The sequence below is a fragment of the Psittacula echo genome, assembly GCF_963264785.1.
Source record: "Psittacula echo genome assembly, chromosome: 5".
Lineage (NCBI taxonomy): Eukaryota > Metazoa > Chordata > Aves > Psittaciformes > Psittacidae > Psittacula > Psittacula echo.
Window position 1 is genome coordinate 19,016,530 of NC_137739.1, and position 13,326 is coordinate 19,029,855.

General features: G+C 39.4%; 1 protein-coding gene across 1 annotated transcript in view; it reads left to right on the forward strand.

Moving 5' to 3' along the window:
- Positions 1-13,326, forward strand: part of CRAMP1 (cramped chromatin regulator homolog 1) — a 49,179-nt gene that overhangs the window by 11,019 nt on the left and 24,834 nt on the right. Inside the window, exons 3-8 of the mRNA XM_080617617.1 lie at positions 3,940-4,127; positions 5,706-5,859; positions 8,009-8,092; positions 9,704-9,752; positions 12,247-12,332; positions 13,110-13,233. Of these exons, the coding sequence (XP_080473743.1) occupies positions 3,940-4,127; positions 5,706-5,859; positions 8,009-8,092; positions 9,704-9,752; positions 12,247-12,332; positions 13,110-13,233 (685 nt within the window). The remainder of the gene's footprint in view (positions 1-3,939; positions 4,128-5,705; positions 5,860-8,008; positions 8,093-9,703; positions 9,753-12,246; positions 12,333-13,109; positions 13,234-13,326) is intronic.

Consider the following 13,326-nt stretch of genomic DNA (forward strand, 5'->3'; position numbering starts at 1 on the left):
TACTGGCCGCTTTCCTTGTTCAGCAATGTCCAGGGCCAGCTGGATGACTTTCACCTCGGCAAACTGACTCAATTCACCCTCTCCTTCAGCAGTTTCTGCAACTTGTCTTTGGGGACTCCATACAGCTGCCTTCAATCTCCGACGCTTCCAAAGCAGTGGAGGGACCCACGGGACTTGCCCATACTGTCCCACACACCCTGCCAGTCATGGCTGTCCATCCTCGGAAAAATCTCTTGGTGGCCCTCCTATATCGTCATATAATCCTAGACAAGACTTGAGCTGGACCCTGCTTAGCTTCCATGATCGGACAAGATCAGGTGTTCTCAGGGTGGTCACGCTATAGGCAAAACATAGAGAACATGTGCAGCAAGAAGCTGGTTCCCAGCAAGAGGAGCAGGGTGCTTTCAAGGGCATTGAAAGGATATTCAGGATCTTTAAATCTTCCAGAATCTACTTCCACTGTAAATAGCCTGGTCGGGGAGCAGAGGGTGTGAGGGAATGTCTTCTTCATAGGCTGACCACCCGAGGAGGGAAGAAAAGGTGTGTAATTGCTAAACATTTCCATTATATACCTCCCAAAATATAGAAGTGATGACCACACTGGGAACACATACCAGCCCAGATTCATGATCAATGAGTCGATTGTATTACAAGTCATTGCCATGAAGTACAGTGAAACAATAACCCTAGTCCAGGCCTCCCAGCTGATAAACACTAAAACAACAAATACAGGCTATAAGTAAGGTGCAACATGCTGAAACTCTGAGATCAAGAACGACAACTTTGAGAGCCAATAAATCAGCATTGTGACGAGTGACTATTAATCTGAAACAATGAATGCTTATCACAAATGTGATTAGGCACACTGGTCAGATCTGTTGTTATCTCAACCCTTTGTGCCCCATGTTGGGCGCCACAAAGAAGTGTTGCAATTTAAGCCCAGCAGACAACCCAGAACCAGGCAGCCACTCGCTCACTCCCTCCCTTCCTCCCCCTGTTCCTGGAGGGATGGGGAGGAGAATCGAAAGAATGTAACTCCCACAGGTTGAGATAAGAACAGTCCAGTAACTAAGGTATAACAAACCACTACTACCACCAATAATAATAATGGTAAGGGAACTAACAAGGGAAGAGAATACAACCGCTCACCACCTGCTGATGGATACCCAGCACGACCTGAGCAGTGATCTAGCCCTTCTGGGTAACTGCCACTGGTTTATATACTGGGCATGATGTGCTATGGTGTGGAATACCTCTTTGGCTAGTTTGGGTCAGGTGTCCTGTTTCTGCTTCCTCCCGGCTTCCCCTTCTCCCTGGCAGAGCATGAGACTCAGAAAGTCCTTGGTCAGACTAAACATTACTTAGCAACAACTAAAGCCATCGGTGTTTTCAGTGCTGTTCCCAGGCTGAAAGTCAAAAATGCAGCACTGCACCAGCTACTAAGAAGGAGAAAAATTACTGCTGCTGCTGAACCCAGGACACAGGGAAAGTTCAGGTTAGATATAAGGAATAAGTTCTTCTCTGTGAAGGTGGTGAGGCACTGGAACAGGTTGCCAAAAGAAGTGGTAAATGTTCCATCCCTGGCAGTGTTCAAGGCCAGGTTGGACAGAGCCTTAGGTGACATGGTCTAGTGTGAGGTGTCCTTGCCCATGGCAGGGTGGTTGGAATTAGATGGTCTTAAGGTCCTTTCCAACCCTAACTATTATATGATTCTGTGGGCGTATTGGGATTTACTCCGGGGATTCCAGCTTCTATGGATGTGGAATTTGTCACAGATAGGAATCGGCTGGCATGTAAGAGCTGCCAGTGGAAAGCTGAAAAGCAAACCCTAAGATGAGGTAGAGCCTGGAAGGAAGAACTTCTTGTGGCTGTAGCCGTGATTAGACACTGATGCTGTCAGTGACACGATTATTTGATTCCATGCAGTGTTTGTCATCTTCATATCAGTTTTCTTTTAATTGCAGTCTTTAAATCCCTTTATATAAATTTTTGCAAGTGTTTGTGTTTTGCTTAGAAATACAAAGACAACAGCTTTTTCTACAGAAAACAGAGCTTGAGATGATGTCATGCTGTTCACAGATAGATGAAAGCTTTAGGAAATAGAGAAGGTGTTTGAGAAGTTGGTTTTCTCCAAGATGTCCAAATTCTTTCTCATGTTTTGCCTCACATGCATCCCTGTGGTGACAGTCATTTTCTTCAAAAGGATCAAATAGTCATTTCCTAGAAATAAAAGAAACATTAACCTTAAAATTGTCGCAATATCATATTTGTTGTCGTGTAAATATTTATGGTGTGCAGGAAAAAAATTTCTTCGCACGCACCTTACTGGATTCCAGGTTTGATTTCAAATGTTCTTCATCACTTGAACAATCAGATTTTTAGGATTAGGAGAAATACGGTTTTGTCACCCAAAGGAATTACTTTCAAATTGCAACTGAATAGTTACAGTTCAGATTTACATACAAGTCTTTCAAATCTCTAAAGCATAGTAAGCCTGTAACAGTTGGTTCTTCTAATACTCTTTGTTTAAATAATACTAGGATTATCAAACTGATATTCTGGGTCTTGAATGAGATCTGTATGTAGGTATAGATATAAAACCACTGACTTTGTCAGGTAAACAAGCTGCTTTACAGAATTTGAAAGCTTTTAAAAGATAACATTTTAAGCCTAAATATGATAGAACTGTGACAGTGTGTAAAAATGGGAAACTAGTTGGGACCACTGTATTGTGCAAGCTGGCTTTATAAGCAAATAATTGGCTGACCTGAGTTTATGTTTTCTGTTTTATAAACGTCTGTAACTGGAATTAACATTCTGATAATCTTTTACAGTGTCAGCCAAGCATGATGTTTGATTTCACTTTGTCAATAGATCACAGGTTTAAGGTTAGTTGCTAATGTTTTTGTTGATCAAAATGTCTTTGAAAGACTAATAGTTTCAGAGGTAATTAAACACAAAAATTAAAAAGGATTATTCTTCTGAATCAAGGTGAGAGAATGGAATCTTCCAGCAGTAGATGTAGCTCTCGCCTTCCTGCAGTTTCTCCATCCCATTTTCTTCCATGCGCCCTACTTGCAAAACCAGCAGATTCTCTTGGTTCTGTCAGACTTTTTTCTCATTCCAGGATTTCCGATCTTTGGGATTTAGGGTTTTTTCTGATCTCTGTTCCTTGGGGTGCTGATAACTGACAAAGGTATAATCAAGGTGACTCTTCTGTGCCTTTTTTCAAAAGTGCCACAATGATTTGAGGAAAAAGGGATTGAGAGTTTGAAGAAGCTCAAGGGAAGGAGAAGGAGTTGGGAACACCTCAAGGTATCCCTTTCTCTGGGATACCTTTAGCCATTCTAGATGAGCTCATTGTCTGAGATGAGCTCTTCACACTGAGGATCAGGCTCTTGAGATTGCTGATCCATTGTCATGTGATGAACTTCAGTGTACATGTTTCAGTCCTTTAGTTACCACAATTACTTTGGAGGCAGTAGGATCAAGACCAAAGACAAGGATGTGAACTTCCATCTGTTTTCTTCTGGTCATTAGTTTGCTTTATTGTCACATGCATGTTTAGCATCACTCAGAAGTTCCCCTCAGCTGCAAAAGGGCAACTTTGAGCACACCAGTGTATAAGCATCAAAGTATATGTTGTCTTTTAGAGGTTGCTTTGGTGTATTCCTGCTTATCTGTCTTATATCTGCCGTTGAAGCCTTCCCCTTGGTTCTCAGTCTTTGAGATTTTATTTCTTTAACACAAATCTTGTTATACAAAAATTGTATTTCAGGGGAAATATCTTGAAATATAAACCTGGTACAGAAGGGAGTGATGAAGAAGGAGGAAATTCTGAGTTCCTCAAAATTCCGAGTGCCTCACTTACCTCTACCCATGAGCCATCCTCCTCTTGGTTTAATACTCATTCTGGTCATGCTTTTTTTGCGGCAGCAGATAATGGAGGGACTGCATCTGGTGGCACATCAGGAATTCCTGCCAGCAATCCTGCTGGGAATTCCAAGTCAGCAGCAAGGAACCTGGGCTCCTCAGCTGGAGAGAAGGAAGAAGGAAAGAAGGTCAGGAGGCAGTGGGAATCGTGGAGCACAGAGGACAAAAATACTTTCTTCGAGGGACTATATGAGGTACAATAACACACTTAGATGGCTTTGTGTAGTATCTGAGTATTCCTAGAGAAGGTTGATGCATTTGAGATTTTCAAGAGCAAAATGTGTCTATACACACATGCACATGTACAGATGGCTATAAACCAGCTAGTGATAAAAGCTCTTTTTGTGAAATATTTGTGTTTTATTCATAAATGTTTATAGCAATTTCAGTTATTTTTCAGGTACAGCTCTGTTTCAAATGAGGAATAAATACATAGCATAGTGTCCCCATCCCAGCTTTCAAAAGCAACACATTTATTCTGTAGTATTCTCAAACAAGAAAATATATTCTGGTCTAATAAGAACATTAGAACAGATGTTCTAATAACATCTAGGTGCTTGGTCTTTGGTCACAGAAGGGTTTGAACCAGTTCAGTAGTAAGTCTGAGAGACAAGAAGTTAAATCATCTTTTATTTCGTATGACACGTATGGTGTATTCCTGGTTTAGGATTGTTTTAAGAGCACTTCTGTTATGAAAATACATACTAAAGGGGAAAACAAAAGCAGTGCTGGTGAGGGTTTTTTCTGAACATGTAGATCTTCTTACAAATACATTTTTTAGTGGTAGGCATGATTCATACATACGTGTTTTGTGGAAAAAGTGAGCACTTTTAAACCACTGTTTTCTCTCTTTACCTCCTCTGACTTGCAGTGATGTTCCTGGTAATCATGTAATTTTTAAATCACTTCATCACTCATAACTTCTGACTTTTTTCCCTAAGATGGATTTGGGACTCCATCCCGAAATTTGGTCCCCCATTCTCAATTATTTTGTGTTACTACCATTTAAAAGAGGTTCTCACACTTTGTATTTGAATCAATTCCAACCTCTTTTGAATATGAAGAAATTTTGCGATAGCAGGAGGTCAGTGATACTATATATAAAATAAAATTTTCCTCTTTTGAACTCCAGTGATTTTACAGGAGTTAATTTTAAAGGGACACTTAAGTGTCTTGGTTTTACCCTGAGAATAAATTTTGGACTGACCTACAGTGTAAAATTGTGTTTTCTGTTAGAAGTTTTTGTTACAACCAAAAAAAAAAAAAGGACTATTTTCCTCCATTATTTGAAACTCAAATTTTACATTTCTAATGACTGGAACATGAAATTTACTGTAAATAAAAGTTAAGCTGTTATATATTACAGGCTTTTCATTCACCGTAGTTAGAAATGGAGGTAGGAGGGAAAATGCAGAGGAAAGTAAATAAATCGGAGGGAGAGAGTTGGGATTTTCAGTTCTGCTGCTCAGCGCATTTCTGAGTAAAGTTGTTTGCATTGCTTTGGGGTTTTTTTAAGTTTGCTAGCATCTTACAGTTTTTATTTTGAAACAGTGCAAGAAATCGGAAAATAATCTGGCATCTGAAATGCACTTTGTATAAAATAAAGGACATCACTGTCATTCTTTTGCTGTTGAGTTTTGATACCCAAGATTTTGTTGATGACCTTGAAAATCTGATTTCCCATGAAGAACCTCCAGTCATTGTTTGTGTTGTCTTATGACAAGGCACAAGTTTGGTTTTGAGTATTTGTATTTGTTTTATTTATTATTTAGCATGGGAAGGACTTTGAGGCTATCCAGAACAACATTGCTCTGAAATACAAGAAGAAGGGCAAACCAGCAAGCATGGTGAAGAATAAGGAACAGGTACGCCACTTCTACTACCGGACCTGGCACAAGATCTCCAAGTACATTGACTTTGATAATGGTGAGTATGCAATGACATGGGCTTAGCATAGAGCTCACAGCCTCGTGAGAGTTAGAGTCCTGCTTTTCAGTGTCATCATGGAGAGTAGGAATGCTGGAGATCAGAAAATGAGTACTGAATAGGATGTCTGTGAAGATGTGTTCATGTTGTTTTCATCATACTAAGCTTCATGGGCTTTGGAAAATGCTTTGCAAAAAACGGTATTTGTATTGCTGCTTTTATATGTATACTTCACAGCACAATAAACACTGATCCTACCATTAATACTGGGGACAAGCCAGGTTCAAGGGAATACAGAGCTTTTTCCCCCCTCAAGAACCCACCTTTGAGGACTGCTGCCTAAATGTTAGTCAGGCATGACTTCATTGAGCAAATTGACTTCACCCCTACTTTGCACTTCTTGAGGGACAGTAGAAGTTAAAAAAAATAAAAATGTCAGATACAAGTGTAAATGGTGAAATATTTGCTCACAATTTAAATAATCCTTAAGTTGTATGATTGGTTCAGTAATTTAGGATACCCACTGCCATATTCCCCTCTTCTATTCTTCCCCAGGAAAACAAAATTTCGAAGTCATAAGTACTGCTAGTGGTGTTTTGTAACAATAATACTAATGTATGATCACTGATAATGGATTTTTATCGAATTCGTCCTATTCAGTAATGGGCAGTGAGAAGTCAAATCAGTTCGTGGGTAGCCTCATCTGAATAATGGGTTAAAGAAATTTATTTCAGAGTGAACAGATTTTACTGAGATTTAGTTCTTTTGATTTTTAAGGTACAAAGAATGTCAATTTTCTTGTTAGCTTGTTGATGAAGTAAAGGTCTCCAGGGCTTTCTTATACTTTGATGCTATATTCCAAATTGCATAAATCATGGCAGTTTCATGGTGGTTGAATTTTCTGATCTTGATACAACTCTCTAACATCAGCCAAAGTTGGGGTAGTAAATTCATCTATGTGATTTGTGGCCAGAGCCTCCCCAGTTAAAAAGAACTCATTAATGAGAAATGGAGATGGCTTGAAAAAAGCTGAAGGAGTGGAAAAATAGTGTATGATTTAGTCTCTCTAATGAAATGGTTTTGTCTGTTCCTCAGATATAGGTGGACTAGGATCTAAAGGAGGACTTACACATGTAAAACACCTGTCAGAACATGAATTTTGGAGTTCTTTTTTAAAGCAAGGCTGTATTTTAAGATGAAAGAAGCCATTAGCATTTTGTTTAAAACACAAATGTTACAGCAAACACAGTATGGAAGAACTTAAAAAAAAAAGGAATATCATGAGGAAACAATCTGGTTTCTGGATAATGTGAAGTTCTATATCTATACCTGTAAGGTCTGAGATGTCATTGGCTGAAGGAATTTAAGAATTAGTACAAGAACTTGGTTAGCCTTAGTATTAGTAGTACTGTGTGTACCTGGATTTTGAGATTAAATGAGTCTGCAAGTTAGAGAACTGAGTTCTCGATGAATAGATAAGAATGACTATTCTAACCTGTTTTGTAAGCTACAAGACTGTCTTCAGTGGTGTTGTAGACATTTAGCTCTATTAGCAATAATAATGTCCGCGTAATCTGTGTTGGTAAGAAAGGAGGAAAAAACCTTGTAAGGTTGAATGAAATGTGTGCAATTCTTCATATAAAAACTTAGGATCTAGAACTTGCATTAAATCTCTACAGTGAACTCATGCACAGAAACATTTTTTGTCTTCTGGAAAATTCACACCTGCTTCTTAATTTTCATAGAAGAAAGAATTCTGTATGCATTTTTGTGGGGGCATCTGGGCATCTACTTTAAAAATCATAAACAGTTAAGTGATGCCAGAGTTAGCTTTATTATGAATTAGCTTTGTCTTGCATGTTGAATTGTTGCATATTTGTTTAAATCCTAGAGAAGCAGCTTTTTTTTTTTTTTCATGTAATCTAAAAAATGTTGTATTTCCCAGATATTTAAGTCACCAAAAGGAAATTGGTGAACTTGTCTCATTATGGTGTTTCTTGAAACAGAGCTCAGTCTGATCTTCCATGAGATGTTTGTCTCATTGAAAATACAAATAATCTCATTTTCAGTGTTGAAATGGGTATCTGCAGTGTAGCTGTGTATGGGTGTCTGCAGTCTGCATCTCACTTCCACCTTTTCTGCTTTCCAGTGTTCTCTCAAGGACTGAAAAAATCCTCCTTGGAGCTTTATGGCTTAATCTGCTATGGGGAACTGAGGAAAAAGATTGGGGGATGTGAGTATGAATGACTTAAAAGTGTTATTATCTGGTAGAATTGGAAGTGACTATCCTTGAAGCTGACAGTGTCTAATACAGTTTCACTTTTGAGTTACTCAGAGTTTGTGATCATTGTATTCTATTGCTGTGATTTGTTGTATCTTTTCATTAAATGTATTTGTATTTTTAAAGACCTTCTTAGTCTGTTGAATTAGTCTCCTTTTTCTTTAAAAGATTTCTTTAGCTTTCGCTATCTGTGGGATACAGTGCATGGAATACCCACAGATGACAGGTAAAAATGTGTGCAGCTCAAGTTCTCTCTGTTTTAGTCTTGAAAACAAAGCAATTAAATGTGTAAATGATCTCAGAACTTGGTAGCAGATAAAAAGGCAAATCAAATGTCAGAAATCACTGGAAGAGGGTTTACAGAAGCAAATTATTTACAGAAAGCAAATGAAATATTAAAAAATAGTAGGAGAAAAGGAAAGAATGGAAGGCATCTTTTATCATAGAATCATAGAATGTTTTGGTTTGGAAGGGACCTTAAAGCTCATCCACTTCCAAGCCCCTGCCATGGGCAGGGACACCTTCCCCTAGACCAGGCTGCTCCAAGCAGCATCCAACCTGGCCTTGAACACTGCCAGGGATGGGGCAGCCACAGCTTCTCTGAACAATCTGTGCCAGGGCTTCACCACCCTCACAGGGAAGAGCTTCTGCCTAAGAGCTCATCTCAGTCTCCCCTCTGTCAGGTTAAAGCTGTTCCCCATTGAACTGTCCATCCAGGCCCTTGTCCAAAGCCCCTCTCCATGTTTCTTGTAGCCCCTTTAGGCACTGGAAGCTGCTCTAAGGTCTCCGCTTAAGAAGCCTTCTCTTCTCTAGGCTGAACAAGCCCAGCTCTCTCAGCCTGTCTTCAGAGCAGAGATGTAGTTGGTGAAAGTGGTTTGTTCCCCTCTCCTGCCTCTCTTCTTCCCCCTTCCTCTTGTGATATTCACCTAATTCCATCTTCCCAGAAATTGAGATAACCTACATAGAGCTGCCGAGACATATAAGCGTATCGTGAATACTTTCAGCATTACTAGAGGGAGGTTAATTGTTTGGTGAGCAGATTTGGGCCTGACTAATGGGAACTGTAAATCAAGTTCCCATTATGTCCATTTAAAAATGTAAAAGTGTGAAAGAATTACACATGTTTTTTATTATTTTTATTCACTTTATCACATTCAACATTGAGGGCTCAATGCTCTTTCAGTACACTGTGCTGCCTTGGCAACAGAGATTGAGCAGGAAGATGAGGAAGCTTCTCTTTTTAATACTGCACTGTCAGATTAATGCCCAGCAACCCAAGATGACTGTATTATGTAATATGCTGTATTAATGCCCATGTATTATTTTTTAATGTATTAAAGCTAGGGTTACTTAATCCATGAGTAAAACGTAATTTTTGTGGCAAGGATCATGTAAAGCTTGCACATTATGAAAATAGAAACTTTTCAGCATGTGTGTGTTATAGCATATTTATGCACATTAATTCTATGTGAGCATAAAATGTAATAGCTTGAAAACTGATCTGAGCACTAAAAAAGCCATGACTGTATCACTTCAAATCCTGATTCACTGTGTTGTCTCAAGGTATGGATGACAAGAATGCAGTAAAACTCAATGAGCTCATTCAAGCTGGGTAAGTAAGGACTTATTCCTGAAACTCTTAAAACCAGGTTGTTTAGCAGCTTGACTGTTGAATTGGTCAGCCAGAGTCTAGGAGGCATTTCTTACTTTAGAGCCGCAGTTTGACCTTTTTCATTCTTTGTTTGTTTTGTATGCTGTTTTTTCTCTCTTTACCATGTGAATACTCTTCCCTAAGAATATTCTCTTCAAGAAAGAATTACGGGATTGTGAGGTTCAGTCTTGGCAGTGTACTTTGGGAATATGGAAGGGGCTAGAAGCTGCTGTACTATCATAACTTGTGTGAAATCTCTTTGAAAGGATACTATTTGAAGTGGTGTGACCATGTGGTGTGATGTCAGGCATCACTCAGCAGGCATTGGTTTGTCCAAGGCGTGTCTTGAAAAGCAGTTTGAAAATAGTACTATTTTCTGTCTTCTGCAGACTCTTTTTTACTTTTAGCATTTGTGCTTTCACACTGTTTCATTGTAGCAGACAAATTATTGGTCAAGTTTATTGTCAACAGGAGAAGGAGTTTGCCCACTCAGCAGTTGCTGATGTTTTGCCTTTACCTTATATAAAATGGAGAGTTGCTATTGCGCCTTTCTGTTGTTCAGAAACTGAGTTTCCAAATGAGTTCCATACAGTTTATTAACCTTTCCTCTCCTGGGAGATGTACTTTGAACAGTGTGCTGCTGTGGTGCAGAGCTTGGGTATGATGTTTATGAAATCACTTGTTTGTTTTTCTGTTAGTTTTGAATTAGAAGAGAAATTGCCATTGGCTTGGGTTCTGTACATTAAAGACAATCTTAGCAGTAAGTCTTTCAATATAAACAAATGATTCTTAAAGCAAATTACCTCTCTAAATTGGAATTACCACTTAAAATGGGCTCAGGATGACCCTTTTTCCCCTGTGTCCTGAGCATCTCTGGAGTTCATATATGAGCAGTCATTGTTCTCTGTGTTGTACTGGAAAGCCTTTCTAATTCTGTGTTATCCAAATAGATTAAACCATAATTAATGAGGCTGATGACTTTTAGCTAGCTGTAGCATCAGTCTAGCACTTGGCATGATTCAGGCCTTACTTCTAATTAATTATTAATGAGGACTAATGAGTTCTATGAAGTCTATGTGTTTATTCTAAAGCCAGTCTTGTAACAAATCATTTTGAAAGCAGTTGTCTTTGCATATGAAAATATTAATGCTCGTCTTCTAACCAAGAATGACAGTGTACGTAACACTAACATTCTTGAGCAGTTCAAAACTCTTGCATAAGCTTTTTGTCTTCCAGGTGGGAGACACATCTCTGCTTCCCTTTTTCTCCTGCATCTTTACCCCATTTGGTGGGTAAACCTTGTCAGTCCAAGAGGAGCAAACTCTGCAGGGAGGCAGTTTACATCTTTGTTACCATCTGGATGTCTTCACTGTCTGAATTAATCCACTAGCACAAGGAGGGCAGCGTCACATCTCATACAAGCAGACATGTCACATATATCCCACTAGGTTGAACTTTGCACTTTGCTCAGTGATGTTACAGTTCTATGATCCCCCTCTCTGTAAGCAGTTCTTTTTTCAACACCTAGCACATTTTTCAAGTGTGGTCATCTCAGTCTTAGGTCTGGGTTCACTTCTGCTGCCCTTTTCTGAATTTTCCTGGTAGCAGTATAGACAGGTGCTCTTTCTGCCTGATGTTGTCTTCCTTACAGCATAGGAAAAAAAGAAAGATCCTGATGTAGGAATATCTCCCATAATTTCTTTCATTTTACTTGCAAGGACTTGTGCTCAATCCTGTTGATTCTATGCTGATTCTTATTGCTTGAAGTATTAGGTAATAAATACAGCCATCAGTGACTTTGGTCTCAATGTCTGCCTTCTAAGCCTCTAAAAAGAAGACGGGGCCGAGTAAGTGAAGAAATCAAATAGTTCCACTGTGCAAACCCAAAAAATGTCCTCTTGCTTTTAAGGGTCTTTTATAGCTAATTATGTAGTATTGAAGCTAAAAGCCAGTGAAATCGTACTGTAGAAGTTACTTTGTTCAGATTCCAGCACAAGCTCTTAGACCTAATTTTTTGCAATGGTGGTGTTAGTATTCCAGAGCGGAAAACTCTTCAGAAACTTTAGACTTTTTCTTCCCATAATAAAGAGTTTGGAGTATAAAGAGAAGACTAAAGCAAACCCACTTGTCTTTTAGGAGGAAGCTGTCTCTAAGGGTACTGTTGAACTGAAGTAACGTAATTCTTCTGGTCTGCTTTCTAAATAGCAGACCTGAGCAGGCAGCCCTGTGTTTCTTGAAAGTCTGGAAGAGGAGGGTCACAAGATTAGCATTTCTAGAATTAAAAGGAAGGTAACAGGAAAGATTGAATGCTCTTGTGAATCTGCACTGCAAACCCTTCCGTTTGTTTGGTTATTCGTATAGCTGTGATCATATTTGGCTCTGTGTCCCTGTCATGTTTGTATTCACAAACTTTTGTTAACGGTGCTTGTAAGTACTTCTCTTTCAATATATTCAGGGCCACGACTGTTCGTTACAAAGGCAGAAACCTTCGTATCAAAGCTCCAATGTGCAGGGCTTTGAAGAAACTCTGTGATCCAGATGGTGAGTAAGAGATGCTGGGACATTAAACGGTTTTAACAGATGAGCAGAAGAAAATGAGAGAGAGAGAGTAGGGCTGTTCTGATGCGTCTAGCACTGGCAGGGGGGATTTGAGCTATTTCCCATTTGTGTTAGGGATATGTCCCTCTTGTCCTACTTAGCCTGTTTGTTTGTATAATCCCAATAACTTTAGGACCCACCCAGCTCTTGAGTCTTGGAGTATGTCACTAGCTAAACTGAAAAGGAAGTAGTTACACCAGATGAGATTGCTACTGATCTACCAGTTGTGCTTTTGTTATATGTAAAGTTTAGTTCCCTGTGCCAGTGAATAAGCAATAGTATGTTTTTTAGCATTGAGCATTTTTGACTTTTTTGGTTTACCTTCTCCAGTTCAACTATATGTGATTTTTTTTTAATTATTTTTTCCTTCCTTCCTTCCCCCAGTAGGCAGAATCAGTGCAGTTTTAAAGTCTGAAATAGTGTACTTGTTCAAAGTTTCCAGTCACCTGATTTTGACACTGCTTGTTCAACTGGAAGCTCCAGTATCAGTGTACTGCAGTGGTACTGGAGTCCCCTGCAGTGTCCAGGGGGAAAAAAAAAATCATATTGGAACAGGAGGCAGTCTGAGGAAGCAGGCTCCACTGGTGGATCTGAGCTGCCTTGGTTGTCTAGAGGTGATGCTGATGTCTGTGACACTTTTTTTTCCATGTAACTGAATGTAGCATTCTGAGTGTGTTGTCCTCGCTTAGACCCATGCTCTTTGTGCTTCATCTCCCTCAGGTGTTAGTGATGAAGAGGACCAAAAACCAGTACGTCTGCCTCTCAAGGTCCCTGTGGAGTTGCAGCCACGAAATAATCATGCGTGGGCACGAGTACAGAGTCTTGCCCAGAATCCACGGCTTAGGTAATGAGGAACTGATGGTGGTGCTCAGAATAGGGAAATGTATGAGCAGCATTCTAGCTTCTTCCTCTCTCTTCAGGGTTCTCTCTGCCAGTG